Source organism: Homalodisca vitripennis, chromosome 3 (assembly GCF_021130785.1).
Source record: "Homalodisca vitripennis isolate AUS2020 chromosome 3, UT_GWSS_2.1, whole genome shotgun sequence".
Taxonomy (NCBI): domain Eukaryota; kingdom Metazoa; phylum Arthropoda; class Insecta; order Hemiptera; family Cicadellidae; genus Homalodisca; species Homalodisca vitripennis.
The window spans coordinates 171,682,915-171,700,285 of NC_060209.1; the positions used below are offsets into that span (position 1 = coordinate 171,682,915).

The 17,371-nt window shown below is 38.3% G+C and overlaps 1 protein-coding gene across 1 annotated transcript in view; it reads right to left on the bottom strand.

Annotated features, from left to right (window-relative positions):
• The window catches only part of LOC124357776 (protein kibra), a 56,668-nt gene that overhangs the window by 20,557 nt on the left and 18,740 nt on the right, over positions 1-17,371 (bottom strand). The window contains exon 3 of the mRNA XM_046809821.1: positions 3,998-4,092. Within this exon, the coding sequence (XP_046665777.1) occupies positions 3,998-4,092 (95 nt within the window). The remainder of the gene's footprint in view (positions 1-3,997; positions 4,093-17,371) is intronic.

The following is a 17,371-nucleotide window of genomic DNA, read 5'->3' on the forward strand; positions in this document are numbered from 1 at the left end:
GCGTTACTATAAAGAGCCATGGTAGGACATGTTGAATAGAACCTCCTCCTCTCTGTCCCGAGCTTTCTCGCCGTCCACGGATTGTATAACTACGCCGCATGTGAAAATGGATACTCCTCTTTGCGCTTCTTAAAAGTTCCTAGTAATCATGATATTACGATATAAATGATCCTCGGAAATAAAAGAAAAACAATTAATCCATTGCCACAAGTGAACTGGTAAGTGTTCCCACTCAATTACATTCTAAGCCTATTACAGAAGACCAATATTTATATATAATAACAGGTTATGTATAAATAATAAGTGGGTATCGTGGGCATGTGAAAAGTGAGGAGCGCCCCTCAGGCCACTAACACAGGTAGCAGAGGGTAACGCAACCCTAAATTGTGCCAGCTCTTGATGCCAGCAACTGTGATGGTGTCTCGGCTCGGGGCTCAGGACGTCACGTCGGTTCATTAAAACGTTTCTGTGGTACCAGCGTTCCTAAATTGTACATCGATTGTTCAATCCCAATTTTCACTGTGGCGCAGTAACAACGCATCTTCCTCTTTAGCAAAGAACTGGAAATTATCATACACATTTCTTGTGTGTACAAAATATGCCGAAATGTACTAATGAGATAGAAAACAACTAATTGCTTGTATATTTTTACTTTATCAAAGTTGTGTTCAAAGGGTTATTATTACTTATAGTATTGTCTGACATTCTGATTTAAATACAATTAAGTGACGAATTTAAATAGATAATATTGCTGGTTGGAGAAAAACATGTTTCGATTATTTTGTAGTCAATAAATGAAATTTTTCTCGATATTTCTTACAGATAGTTTAGACTAACGCGTTACTACTAGCAAGTTAAAAATGTCATAAGATTGTGCTCAGTTTATTTACAAATTTAACTATTTTGCAATTTTGTCATAAAACCCATTAGACCAATGCAACAATTTTCGCAAACATTAGGCCAAATTCTACCGAGTGACTCGACTATAAAGAAATGAAGCTGCAGACAAGAAGTCCATCTTATTGTCCATTTTCGAGATACCATGCGGAAATCCGACAGTAATGTATTTGACCTGCTCCTCGAGTGACTCCGATGCTCAGTAAAAATAATTTCTTATTCTAAAAATATAATATCGTTTGTCTGATCTGAATCCGTACGTGAGCAACTGAGTGTAGAAGGTGCCCGGTATTTTATTTCGTGTGAGAAGGGGATTATATGGAGCACACATACGTAATTAAACCGAATATACGACTGATGTTATTCTAAATACTGTAGGTTTTTATTGTTACAAAAATTTTGGTACAAATCAATATAAACATTACGGGGCCGTCCACCTAATTATTCCTTTACTACCAGTAGTGGTAGCCCCTGACATTCTCAAGCGTTACAAGAGACGTCAGAGTAGGAACTTGCGATTACCGCGGACGCAGAAAGGATGTAAAATCTCTAAGAAAATGCCAACCGCAGATTTCCAGGAAGGTGCTGACAAGTGACGCGATGTGAGTGACGGTGCGGGGGCGGCCAGAGACGCACATGAGTAATCTGCTGTCAGCTGTTGTCCCGTCGGCCGCAGCGCGCGGCGCGCACCACATCTGTAATTGGTTTATTGCCACTAAATTGATAACGACCCAAATTGTTTTCGCAGAAGTGACGCACTTGATACGCTGTACAACGCGACACGATACGATACAAAACGCTAGGACAAGAAATGCGCACGTTTCTAGTAAAAACATACTCCGAGACAATCGCGTAATAAAATTATCATATTGCGGTTCTTTACCGAGACTAGTAAAGAACATTGATGATGGATAATTCGATAATTTATGGCGAAAGGTGCCTAAGAAATAAACAACGTTCAGCAAACCGTAGACCATAACAAAAAAAATACTACAATTAAGCGTAACCGTTGGACCTCTCGTGAATTGGCGGGAGAGTCTGTTGGCTGTGCTCTCACAGCTGTCCGTGTGAGGAGAGGGGGGGGGGTGTTACCCCTTCACCAGTATTGCACAAGGGCAACGCACCGTCTGTCATTCAGCGGGAATCGAACGTTAGATGTGGACCGTTTATAATTTATTTGGAGCAAAGCATTTTCTCCGCTCTAGGAAACCGTTAATCATTTACTCACAACAACACCTCATGAGAATTATACAATTATACATTTAATAATAATGGCAACTTATTAAATAGTGAACCACAAAGAGAGCAACTAATGAGTATCAAATAATGCTTTATAATAGTCTACAAAATTCTGAACTTATTATATTAGTTCTGTATGTTTCATATAATTAATTCAATATCTGACTTGTAATATTTGTGATTCTTTAATAAATGCAATTTATATACAGTGTTATGGTTTGTTTTTTATATGGATATTTGTCTTATTACAAACTTATTATGAGCTAAAATATTTACAAATACTGTTTATGCTTCAAGCAATTCAGCAATTCTTATGCTTAATCAATGTGAATTGAGAGCAGTACATTGATCAAGTATGCATTGAAATAAAAAATGATTATAATTGACCATATAAAATTAAACACATTGCAGAATCTTCCAAAACATGTAGATTTGTAAACACTGGGTTGATATTTCAAGCTATAATTCTAGTGCTTTAATTTTGCTCTAGATATTTCTGATATTATGGTAAATATTTGTAGACAAAAAGTACATAATTGATGCAGACGCTATTTTAAACAGTTGTTTTTGTAGTTTTCAGTCGCTACGGCCAAATAAGACATAGCGGCATGAAACATTACAGGGATTATTTAAAACCGATAAAATCTAATGTAAACTACAGACAGAGTTATAACTGGGATAGATTCCCACACGACAATGATTAATTAAGCGTCTTGTTGTCCCCGTCAAATATTTCTGGATACACGCCTATGTACATGAAAACTAGTTTCATAACACTTTAAAATACGATTCATTTATTAAATAAATATTCGATTTAGTTTTGTTCAAATGAAGTAATAAAGTAAGCCTTAGATGAGCCGCCATTATGGAAGGCAAAGAATCTCTCACTGGTGACTGGGACATTACTGAACAACTCTTTCAGGAATCGCAAGCGATTTCACCTCACGTTGTGGACGTACAAATTTGCACTCCGCAATAAATACGAAAATAAGACCATTTTCGCACGAAACATAACTGGATTGAAATTCCCAGTGGCTCAATTATTTTGTTTTATAAAAAAAATGTCTTTTTTATTGTGGCCAACGCAATATAGCCTGAAATATATGTTTTATAGCACACGTTGTTCCATAATTAAATCAAACTACAGCGTATTCATGTATATCCTAGCACTCAAATACCAATCCACCACTTTATAATATCAATGACAAACGACAATACCGAAACCGAATACATTGTTTGTAAACACTGATTTCTATCATGTATCCTGTATGATACAGTTGACTCTTACAAAAACTTGATAATCTACAAAACTGGAACATCAAAAAGTTAATGAAATTAGTTTATAATCAATACTAGTAATACGAGGTTTTTATAAAAACCACCCACATATAGGAATTTCGAATCGAAAGTCATTTACTAACAGTACAGACGGAAGTATCGTATAACTGAATTGAATCCCTCGTTCTCGGTGAAGTTAGGAATACGATCCGGGGTTTAACGTGAATTAGAGTGATAAAAGCGATAAATAGCGAATAGCGCAACGGAAGGGAGCGGTGCGCGGGGCGGCCTGGCCGGGCGGAGCGGTGTTTAGCTTTCCACATTCCTGAGTCGCACGACCTGGCAACGTCGCAGCTCCGAACTGCATTCCATTCCCCCTCCCCTCCCCGCCGTGCCGGCCCGCCGAGATACGTTCAATTCATTAGAGTAGACTTTCCTCTCCGGCATACCAGTGCAGCCTGCCTGGCCCCCGTCCTCGTGCACTCCACACTCCGCACCACACTTACATCAATCTCGGTGCAGGGCCGCAACACACAATTGTAGCAAACACGACATAACTATAGTACTGTACTGTGTGACATACCTCCAGTACGTCCTGTGCCGTGTGCAAGTAGTCCCGCAGCATGGCCTCCTGGATCGCTCGCCATTCCAGTCGCGGGTCCTCCAGTTGGGTGCACTCTGGAACAACAACATCCATTAGTCACAATCATTTCCGGCATTAGCTTTATAACAATACAAATTATTACTTACAGATGATTATGTCATCTGAAAGGCGGATGTAATACCAAACGCACCTCAGAATTGCTTTGATACACCAAGTCACAACAGAACTACTGTACCACATTTTGTAAATACCAGTATGACAAGAGAAAGAAGGGTGCATAATGATTTTGGATATCCGTTTAGAGCCAGGCAATGGATAGTTCCGTGGTTGATATAAACTCAACGAAAGATTAGTCTGACGAAATATCACACAAACAGTTGAAATATATATATATTAAAACCGTTGAGAGTGGCTGGTTAACTACCCACGTGCCGACTCAGTTGCCCGCGAAGTATTTAAAAACTTCTATGCAGTGAAAGGGGTACGGTGGATCGGTCACTTAAAAATACATTAGTATGTTAATGGAGATATTAAAAAACGTTTTACAGAAAACTAGCGTATAACAGCCACAATTCACTTGCTCTACGTGCGGGCGGCGCAGCCTAGCGAGTAACGTTTCACATAAATCAGATCGCCATGTTAACACCGTGTCGGCATTAAACCTACTCATTAATACAGCTCTAACGTTTATTTATATTTATATCTCTCCAGCGTAGACACGGTCAGAGAACACGAAACCTTTAATGATCATTACGTAACCGCATAAACGCCAACAAAACATAAAAAAGTGTTATACTCAACTGTAACTAAGTGTACACTGAATGGACAATACAGCCTTCTTAAACTGTATGAATTAGCTAATGTAGACAGACGCCTCGTATTATATGGGAATATCTTTGATAATCAACTGTAACTAAGTGTACACTGGATGGACAATACAGCCTTCTTAAACTGTATAAATTAGCTAATGTAGACAGACGCCTCGTATTATATGGGAATATCTTTGATACTCAGCTGTAACTAAGTGTACACTGGATGGACAATACAGCCTTCTTAAACTGTATAAATTAGCTAATGTAGACAGACGCCTCGTATTATATGGGAATATCTTTGATACTCAGCTGTAACTAAGTGTACACTGGATGGACAATACAGCCTTCTTAAACTGTATAAATTAGCTAATGTAGACAGACGCCTCGTATTATATGGGAATATCTTTGATAATCAACTGTAACTAAGTGTACACTGGATGGACAATACAGCCTTCTTAAACTGTATAAATTAGCTAATGTAGACAGACGCCTCGTATTATATGGGAATATCTTTGATACTCAGCTGTAACTAAGTGTACACTGGATGGACAATACAGCCTTCTTAAACTGTATAAATTAGCTAATGTAGACAGACGCCTCGTATTATATGGGAATATCTTTGATACTCAGCTGTAACTAAGTGTACACTGGATGGACAATACAGCCTTCTTAAACTGTATAAATTAGCTAATGTAGACAGACGCCTCGTATTATATGGGAATATCTTTGATAATCAACTGTAACTAAGTGTACACTGGATGGACAATACAGCCTTCTTAAACTGTATAAATTAGCTAATGTAGACAGACGCCTCGTATTATGTGGGAATATCTTTGATACTCAGCTGTAACTAAGTGTACACTGGATGGACAATACAGCCTTCTTAAACTGTAATGTGAATTAATGTATGAATTAGCTAATGTAGACAGACGCCTCGTATTATATGGGAATATCTTTGATAATCAACTGTAAACTAAGTGAACATTGGATGGACAATACAGCCTTCTTCAACCGTATAAATGAGCTAATGTAGACAATCTTAAGAGCCATATGTTACAATATCAAAGTAATTTACTGTAACATTTCGATAAACGGCGGTTTAAAAGCATTCTGTGTTACGATTTGTTTACCTTCATATCCGCTTATGTAACTTAAATTATTTACATTTTCTTGAGAAAAGAATGATTAAATTCTTTATTTCTATCTAAACTGTTATTTTCGCCTAATCTCTATGTCTAGTTCAGCATCACATTTCAAGACAAAGATTGTCGTAAAGATATGCTATCCGAGATAAACTTTGGAAGGTTGTATAGGATCTATTACATTACGTTATGAATGTTAAATACTAGTTTTACTGAGAATGATCGATACTTATTTGAGAACTGTACCCCTCACTTAAGTTTAATGTGGCCAGAAAGAACTTCTTTGTTACACTTTGTGGACAGGAAGAATTATTGAAGAATTATATTAAATTACTACACTTTCCCATTACATCCAATAGTACGACAGAGCGGACGATGGCTCAATGCAACTCAACATTAACCCACCCGAAAAGTGCAATACCAAATGTGTACTTCCTGGATACATTTCTTATTTCGCGGAATAGATAGGACCCTCACTGCGGCTCTATTACTGAATGATTTTAACGAATGATTTTAACTTATCTCAAGATATGCCACTATGGCGTTTTGCCGCAGTCAACTTGTTAAATGTGGCGTATTTGGGTTTACCCATGCAGAAATATTTCGTTGTGGTTTGGAAAAATAATAATTATTAAACTGTAAAAATATACGAACTAGGTATAACTGCTTCCCAGGTGGTAACTGTTTCCCAGTGGGAACAAAAGGGTACAGCACAAATCTTAAACGCACCAGATATGGGTTGCAACGGGAATGCATTAAAAACGCAAGAGTACCTTGAGAGGAATCTGGCAGATACACTACTTATTTTGCTGGACTTCCAACTTCAGATTTAGAGAAATCAATAAACAGGGGGAGAATTAAATTTTCACTTCAGTACATTATGTCCAAGGGAATGCGAACATACATACTGTAGATAACATTGACAACGTCCAGCAGGAGGCAGGAGGTAGGAGGTAGGAGGCGAGGGCCGAGGCAGTGCTGTGACCTTTAGGTGGTATTTGGGCCGAGTCGGCGCCTAGCCGAAGGCCGATGGTCTACCCGCGTTACACAATGTGTGTCCCTTAGGCCCGGCCTCCACTTGCGATTTGTTGTCGCGCGATTGTTTTGTCGCAGTCGCAAAACTTAATTGAGGTGCATCCACTTGCGACAGAATCGTTGTAGATTTTGATCATGGATGACATCGAAGCAAGTGTTGTGATCGCGCTTTTACTTCGTGCTAGACGTAAACGGCGAAAACATAATTACTGGGTTCACCCAATAACAAGTCAGCGATTACTAAAAGGGCAGTTTCACAAGTTATTTGAAGATTTGAGTGAACATCCTATAAAATTCTTTCAGTATTACCGAATGACGAAAAATAGTTTTGATGAACTTTTGAGAATAATTGGTCCATCAATTACATATAAAAACACAAAATGGAGATTGTCTATACCACCAGAAGAGAACGTCTATCAGTGACTTTGAGGTGAGTAATAATTACAGAAAATCAATATTATCTTATTTGTTTATCTATTAAAAACTCTTTATTAAATCAAAACATTTTTAAAAAACACAAGTACAAATTAATAAAAATCAAATGTTATAGGAATAACTAAGGGTTAGTAGTTTACCCATTAAAAGAGTTACGATAAATCAAAAAGATCACTTCCACTTGCAGAGGGTGATGACAAAACACTTCCTGCAAAATCGTTGTAAAAATTCTGCCATTGGCCCAGTATTTTGTGGATACACAGTTGGTTAGAATTATGTCCGTAAGCCAGAAATGGCTATGCTGTGGCTGTTGTGTATGTTGGGAAGAGCTGAATGTAACCAGGGCGTGGATTAATGTTTCGAGCTTGCCTCATGACGTTTAAAATTTCTATCTTAGCATAATGCCTTTTGCTCTTCATTTAATTTTCCTAACATTGGAACCAACATTAAAGCGAAGTGTTTATCTTCATTACCCTCGTCACTTTGTCTTGCTTTCAAAATGTTCAATAAAGATGTCTCATATGAGTTTGCATTTTGTTTCTTACTATTTTTACCGCCTTTCACGCTCGGTCTGTGCATTAATGCCAAGTGAGCATCTTGCAGTAGAATTACCTTCTTGAATGTCATCAGATGTATCATGTGGTTGCTCTGGTTCATATCCATCCGTTTCATTGAGGGAGATATTACTAATAGTTTCTCTTCCTTTTACAAAGGGAACCAAAAACAGCAACGCATCAAAATGGATATACTTTCTTCTTTTTGTTGCTCCTTGGCCTGATGTGGTTTTTTCGTTGTGCTGCAATTTCCCTCAAAAAGCAGTCCTTTAAATTCTTCCACTTTTTTTGAACGTCTGTACCTGGAATACAAATTTAGTATTAACCCCCCTAGAATAATTAAAAATTATATTTTTATTGATTTCAAATGTAAAACCTATGCCATAACTTCATCATAACACTTTTGATATAGTACCTCCTCCTTAATTTTCAGAATTTATTATTTTCAGGTACCTTGCCACTGGGAACAGCTTCATTTCGTTACACTTTGAATATTTATGGGTGCCAGCACAATTGGTCACATCATTAAAGATACTTGCTCAAAATTGTGGACATGTTTACAACCAATACACATGCCTACCAAATCAGAGGAAGATTGGAAGGAGATAGCAAAACAATTTTACTTGCGAACGAACTTCCCAAATTGCATTGGTGCCATTGACGGCAAACATATAAGAATTCAGAAGCCAAATCACTCTGGATCTCTTTTTTACAATTATAAAATTACTTTTCGATTGTGTTACTTGCTGTAGTAGACGCAGACTATTGTTTTACAGCAATCGATGTAGGATCTTACGGTAGTAACAGTGATTCAAATATTCTGAAAAAACTCCGCACTAGGTGCAAAGTTGATTGATGGCAAACTGAACATCCCTCAAGCTCAAACTCTTCCTAATGACGAAAATGGAAAACCTATGCCATTTGTTATAGTTGGAGATGAAGCATTTGCTACATCAAGAAATATAGTGAGGCCTTATCCCAGGAAGAATTTATCCATGAAACAAAGAGTATACAACTACAGAATGTGCCGTGCTCGAAGAATGGTGGAATGCACGTTTGGTATTTTAGCCAACAAATGGCGAATTTTCCATCGTCCATTGAATGTCCAAACGAACTTAGCGGATGACATTATTAAATCATCCTGCGTTCTCAACAACTTTGTAAGAAGAAAAGATGGTATTCGAGTTGAAGAGAATGCTATGAGTGTCCGCTGGTATGTATACAAACAAGTCGGTGTACGGGGTACCTCTTCAGGTATCGAAGCAAGAGACTACTTGGCAGATTACTTCATTTCACCTCAAGGCTCATTACCTTGGCAATACGACCATGTTTAAATCAATAAGAAGAAGTTGGCATAATAATACATGGGAAGTGATTTACAGAAGAAACCTCTGTTTAAAAAATTGTTTAATACATGTTTAAGAGTAACTAAAGTTTAATAATTTCATTATTAATCATTTATACAACCATATCTTGTTAGCCAAAACTACATTTTGGTTTAAATAAATTGCTAATAAAACTATGAACGATGTTTTATTTACAGAAACCTATTAGGTAGACCCTATTAAAATGAAATATTGAAAAAATGTTTCTTGTGAAATAATAATAAAAAAAATAAACAAAACTGTTTGGGAATAAATTAAAAAAGCATACAATATTTTAATAGACGATAATATAATAGATTTATAAGATAATACAATATCAAAGACGAAAATAAATTGATAATCGGGAACATATAGAACTGCAATGAATCCGATAAGATATAAATTATAAGTTAGTGTAGGCTACATTTTTTAGATATCCTGTAGGTGGTATTTTTAGCCAAATTAATGCTATCATATTTAAATCACTCACCTTTATGTTTCTTTTCTTTTGATGTAAGGTCATTCCAGTTTTCTATCACTTTACCACACACTTCAGTCCACAGTTTTTCTTTTATATTTCGGTCACTGTACTCTTTTAATTGTTTTATTATAAAGAGCCGGTCTCTTTTCTACTTCACTAATTAGCAAATCAGTATCAATGACTGATAATACTAATTTTACTAGTAGAGGTTTCACTGTCAGACATATTTATTTAGTTAACAAACAGCCACCGCTCGACAGTACTCAGTCAAAAATGCGACTAAATAATCGCCAGTGGATGCATGTCGATGCCTGTTCCGTGTGACTCATTTTATTTCCGCGACAGTCGCGTCGCGGTCAAAATAGGTCCAGTTGCGTTTTTTAAATCGCAGTCGCATTTCTGTCGCATGTGGATGCGCCTGCATTTAAAACAATAGTTCTATTTTTGCGACTAAACAATCGCGCGACAACAAATCGCAAGTGGAGGCCGGGCCTTATGTAAACCCGTGCCGAGGAATGTGCCATGCGTGCTGAGCGGCGGAGTCACTTCCTGAGTCCCTGACTACACAGAGTGCTGAGTGCTGAGGCATCACCACCGCCTGCGCTCCGACCCACGCGTCAATCACTACATCGCTATGCCGAGAGGAAATTCCTTCACGATGCCGTGTCATATGATAACCTCGCTTTCAGAAAAACGTAGATACAGTAAAACGTTGCAACCAGGATGTGAACTCTGGTATTTCAACTGTAATGATGTGCACATTACCCTTACTAAAACGAATATAATAAAGAAAATGCAATGTTATTTCAGAAGTTGTTGAAGGATTTACACACCTAAACAGTGCAACAAATGTTCTGATCCAAAGTTGCAGAAATAGAAAAGAAATTAATACGTATTCAAAATTGTTTTTTTTTTTTTTTAATCAAACAAAATAAAACAATCTTAAGTGGAGTTGAACAATGCTTCAAATACGTAGACCCATATACAATGTACAAAGGGGAAAGGTTATTAGCTTCTGCAGCTTGTAAGACATGTAAATAGTGTGAACGGCCACCTTACAATAATGTTCCAGGTCACAAAAATACAAATACAACTCACCATACCAACGACACTTATGATATGACAGTTTGTTCAATACATGGGCGTTTATAAAAGGGCTCAAGCCCCATACCCCGAAATTTCAATGAAGAAACGATCACATTGCACACAATACTGTGCTGTAAGCTAAAAACACGTTCATGAGGTTTTAAATCTCATCCATTTTGCCGGGGAACAATTCCAGAGCCCCCGTGTTTAGAGGGTGTTTTATACCTATTACACCACCCCGTGTGTCAGCTCTCTCCTAAATAATTTTCTACATACGTCACTGATTCAACAAGCCGCTTTACCCAAGCTGACAAAACATATCATAATATGAACGATCGTAGTGTTTGATCTTGCCGATTCCTCGGGCACTGGCTATTCCATTCTTAAGACACGTAGGGACCTGCATAGTTGCCGATGCTGAAAACTTTCACGCCTACACCTGAATAGAAGCTGCTAATATCTACCTTCTCGTACTGCAGCGTATAACTGGGGTACCTTCTCCAGCACGACTGTCGACTGTCGACCGGGGTGCGAGGAGATGACATTCCACGATAACGAAGTTACGGGAAACCTCTGGAAATAATCCAGTTAGGAATGTACAAGAACGTTGTAATCGAATCGACTTATCACAAATAATACGATGAATGAGTGTGAGTGAGCTCTGCGGGATTCCCCGCACAGAGGCCGGGGTGCGAGAGATGACATTCCACGATAACGAAGTTACGGGAAACCTCTGGAAATAATCCAGTTAGGAATGTACAAGTGAACGTTGTAATCGAATCGACTTATCACAAATAATACGATGAATGAGTGTGAGTGAGCTCTGCGGGATTCCCCGCACAGAGGCCGGGGTGCGAGAGATGACATTCCACGATAACGAAGTTACGGGAAACCTCTGGAAATAATCCAGTTAGGAATGTACAAGTGAACGTTGTAATCGAATCGACTTATCACAAATAATACGATGAATGAGTGTGAGTGAGCTCTGCGGGATTCCCCGCACAGAGGCCGGGGTGCGAGAGATGACATTCCACGATAACGAAGTTACGGGAAACCTCTGGAAATAATCCAGTTAGGAATGTACAAGTGAACGTTGTAATCGAATCGACTTATCACAAATAATACGATGAATGAGTGTGAGTGAGCTCTGCGGGATTCCCCGCACAGAGGCCGGGGTGCCGGGGTGATGACGGATGCAGCGGGCAGAGGCAGGGCGAGAGGAATGTGACCCAGGCCGGCCCGAGACGTAATCATTTACGTGTACACTACGTCATGTTACGGTGAGCCGTGGCGTGCAGGGCCTACGCCCCCGCCCTACCCCCCCCCCCCCGGCCACAACATGCCGGCACCGTCCCATCGATATGGCCTTCATTGGTTTACTCTCTTCTCCTACAATCCAAAGCAAATAATCCCATTCCTTGTTGTACAACTCGCCAAAGGCGTGATTTCTTTTCTAATTCAACCATTGCGAAGTGCAAGGAATAGTTGTATTAAGCTATAAAATTTGTACAAAACAAGAAAAGAAGACAAATGTTATGCGGTTTGAGGAAGAGGAAAACTTGTGATGTACGAATGTTTAGGTGATATATCCAAACAAATAATTAAATAAACTAACGACATCCTAAACAACACATGACAGAAATCGCTGATATACAAGGTCAGTTGACACATAGCATGGTGCATATATGCACAAACAAAAGGTTCAGCACAAGTAATAGCTGTTTTATATATATATAAAGGGTAATCATTTGTGGAGAACTGTGTACCACCGAAAAATAACACACAAGATTTAGGACTAGTTACCACTGTTGTATTTGTGACCTACTTCGTATGACCAAGCAACACAAGATTTAGGACTAGTAGTAATTATTACAATGCATAAATTGATACAACAAATAAACAATGTCAATATATTCATTTGTTACCGCGTATAACTGTCAACAAAAAGTTCATGGCTAACAACCAAGGTCAATGGCTACTGTGTAAAACCAAACATGATTCAAGACTATTAGTCACTGTTATACAAGGTCTAGATCTTGTTTGTTATCTCACACCACACCACTCTAACTTGTCAATAGATTTGTATAAAATTTGGCATTTGATTGCTCTATCAGGCCCTTGTGATCAGACCCTCTAGAATGTTATTCTGTTATGGGTGGGCACTATCTCGAGGGATGTTTTTGTTTCGTCACCTTCCCGGAAGCATTAGTAAGATAAGGTAGATAAAATTACCTGACCCTGATTCTCGTAAAACAAAGTAAATATTGTACTTTCGTAGAATATAAAAACTCTTTAGTAAAGAAAACTCTGTGAAGGTTTTGTATGTTAGACTACAAAGTGGGGTATGTAAATGGGCTACCAACATATACCCCAAGGTATATTCATACACTACTGTGTATTACCAAACTACACAAGATCCAAGACTATTAGTCGCTGTTACACATTGCCGACTGCGTAAGACCAAACACAAGATTCAGCACTAAGCCAAGCTCAATACTGTGTATAACCAAACTACACAAGATTCAGAACTATTAGTCGCTGTTGTACATGGCCGGCTGCGTAAGACCAAACACAAGATTCAGCACTAAGCCAAGCTCAATACTGTGTATAACCAAACTACACAAGATTCAGAACTATTAGTCGCTGTTGTACATGGCCGGCTGCGTAAGACCAAACACAAGATTCAGCACTAAGCCAAGCTCAATACTGTGTATAACCAAACTACACAAGATTCAGAACTATTAGTCGCTGTTGTACATGGCCGGCTGCGTAAGACCAAACACAAGATTCAGCACTAAGCCAAGCTCAATACTGTGTATAACCAAACTACACAAGATTCAGAACTATTAGTCGCTGTTGTACATGGCCGGCTGCGTAAGACCAAACACAAGATTCAGCACTAAGGCAAGGTCAATACTGTGTATAACCCAACTACACAAGATTCAGAACTATTAGTCGCTGTTGTACATGGCCGGCTGCGTAAGACCAAACACAAGATTCAGCACTAAGCCAAGGTCAATACTGTGTATAACCAAACTACACAAGATTCAGAACTATTAGTCGCTGTTGTACATGGCCGGCTGCGTAAGACCAAACACAAGATTCAGCACTAAGGCAAGGTCAATACTGTGTATAACCCAACTACACAAGATTCAGAACTATTAGTCGCTGTTGTACATGGCCGGCTGCGTAATACCAAACACAAGATTCAGCACTAAGCCAAGGTCAATACTGTGTATAACCAAACTGGACAAGATTCAGAACTATTAGTCACTGTTATAAATGGCCAATATATTCATGGCCTACTGTGTAAGAACCAAACAAACGATTCCCGCACTAATTCAAGGTCAATAAATGCATCTCACATGTACTGCGGTGTACAAACCATACATTAATAACCTCGTGGTAAATATTGTGTCAATAATGGTAATAAAAACAATAGTAAACTTATTAGCTTGTTCTGAACAAACAAAGTACAACACATTACATTACATTTGTAAAAAGTAACTGCAAGTATAAAAATAACTAGAATTATATGCGATGATGTTCTATGTAGTGGTAGAATCTAGTTGAGGTACCAATTAGTTACTGCTTGCAAATCTAGGACATATAGTTTATGAAATTAAAGACGTTTTAACAAGTAACTATTTGAAGTTATTTAATATGAAAAAGACATGTACAAAAGTGTCTGTTTTATTTCGCCAAGTTATAATAACATCCGATCATTATGTAATAAAAACACTGCAAAAGAACCCAAGAAGGGGAAACTCGAAATTTTAGGATGAGATGTGGTAGCATGTACTGTCTGGCAAACCAATTAAGAGCCCTGAGTAACGACATTGCATCATCAATTTCGGGGAAAGCGAGTTACTTATCCGATACTAAGAAAACTCAGGTCTTCCTGATATTATTGAGACAAATTTGGTTTTTATTGGACTAAGTACTTTCATGTTTTAAATAATCAAGAATGTCTATTTAAAATAAACAAAATATATACGGACGAACTACGGATACAATTACAATTGTGTGACAAGACGTGTAATAATATGTTGGTGCTATAAATTTGGATTTTATTGAACTTGCATAACCATGTAATAAACAACACAACAATGACAAAAAGCGCATTTTGAGCCTCAAGTAAAATATTTCGAAATGTCTAGACCTGAGTATTGTGTTGCGAAATCAGCAGCAAATTAGAGGCTCTACGGACTCTGACAATTCAAATGAAAGGAGACTGGAATCAAACAAATACAGCCGCAATAAATGAATGGCGGAATCCTACTTGCACTAAATTAAAGAACGACATGTGAAGTAGTTAACATTTAGTTATATGATATACAATAATGTTAACTTAGACATGTATTGACTGACTTGTAGTAGTAACTCAGTTAAGATGTCAATAAGAGAAGGACGTACATGATTGTTGTGTTTTATCTTTCCTGATCAGAGATTAGAGCTGTTCATAGACTACCAATTCACTTTCTTTCCTATCACAAGACATTACATTAAAACAGTAAACAATGCACACTAAGCGGAATTCAGTGTGTTTTCACTTAGAATATGATATTTAAGTTTTTCCATAAAACGTATAAACTGGGCCGTCGACAACATGTGGGAAATTGGTGGTATCCCACGGGGAGGTGAGGGGGGCAAGCGCGATACGTCGTTAAAGAGGTCATTTTTATTTTATTTTTGTTTAGAAATTCTCACAGAAAGTAATGTATTGAATTCTTCATTTTGATTTAATCGGAAACAAGCGGCAGGAGAAAGGGGGCAGTGGAGGTAACTGAAGCCACATTGTACACTTAAACCTGAACATGATTCAACATAGGGTCCTAAGGGATAAAGATGACGGGATATAAAATAAAGGAAAGGATGAAACAGGGATTCCAAGACATTCTAAAGTCAATTTATTACACAACAGCAGTGTTCAACTTAGTCAGTAATCAGTGCAATGGGATAGATAGTGATGATGATGGTGAGAATGGAAGGGAAAGAAGGTAGGTAGGAATCCAAAAACCTCCATGTATTACTCTGGAATGCATTAACACAACAGTAAAGTGTTACAACCCACAGTTGATAGTCACGTTAGGGAGAATGCAAGGTTGGAAACGGAATACAAAAGCCTCCACAATACTTAGGAATGCATTGACACAATAGTAAAGTGTTAACAACCCACAGTTGATATTTACGTTAGGGAGAAGGGAAGGGTGAAATCTCGATTCCAAAAACGCCTCCACCTTACTCAGGAATGCATTACCACAATAGTAAAGTGTTACAACCCATAGTTGATAGTCACGTTAGGGTGAAGGCAAGGTTGGAAACGGATTACTACAGCCTCCACATTACTTAGGAATGCATTAACACAATAGTAAAGTGTAACAACCCACAGTTGATATTTACGTTAGGGGAAAAGGAAGGGTGGTAACTCGGATTCCAAAACCCTCCATTAGTGTGATTTAAGTGTTTGTCATAAAAGTCATATCAAAATCTTAAAGAGGGCCATGGCCGCTCTCCTGGATCCGCCACTGCTCTCCCCCCCCCCCCCAGAAGGGAGGAAACCCGGATTCCAGGAGACCCCACATTACTCTGGAATGCACCAACACAGTGGCAGTGATGCAATGTATAGTCCGGTAGCGGCGGCGGGCTTGAGGCTGGATTGCGACGGCGGGAGCGGGAAATGCCAGCCGTTGGCCACATCACTCGCCTGTCCACACATACGAGTGCACATACCCACACATACCTAGTGTGGTAGCCGCCACATTCACTGTCAAGTTGCGCTTGTTTGGGGTGACGATTAAACTGTTCTAACCACGAACGTTTATTGTTAACAAACCTACAATACCATGCGAGTTAAATATTAAACTAAATTACGTAATGTGTGGAATAGTGAAGGAAACAGGATTTGTTTCGGACATTTGCCATCGTTCAGTGAAACAAAAAATCAGTAACACTACGTTTCGAGACCTGCAATCTGATCTCTTCCTCAGGTAAATAACTGACTTAATACATAATTACAAACTAGGTTAAAATAAACAAATCATACCAAATCGTTGTGACATGCCTAAGTTAGAAATCACAACATGTTATGTGTAAACTTCAATAATTTTAAACCATGCTGGACAACATGGTCGTTGTGATTCCTGACTTAGGCGTGTCACAACGCTTTGGTATGATTTAATTATTTTAACCTAGTTTGTAATTATGTATTAAGTCAGTTATTTATCTGGAGAAGAGATCAGATTGCTGATCTCGAAACTAATGTTACTGATTTTTTGTTTCACTGAACGATGGCAAATGTCCGAAAAATCAAGTTTCCTCACAATCCTTCCATTGTCAAAAATAAAATAAAAAGTGTGGAATAGTTATAGCATATCATTACATGTGCCACGCATACAAAACTGTAAATACTCTGTTGATAAACATAACCATGCAGTAATCATT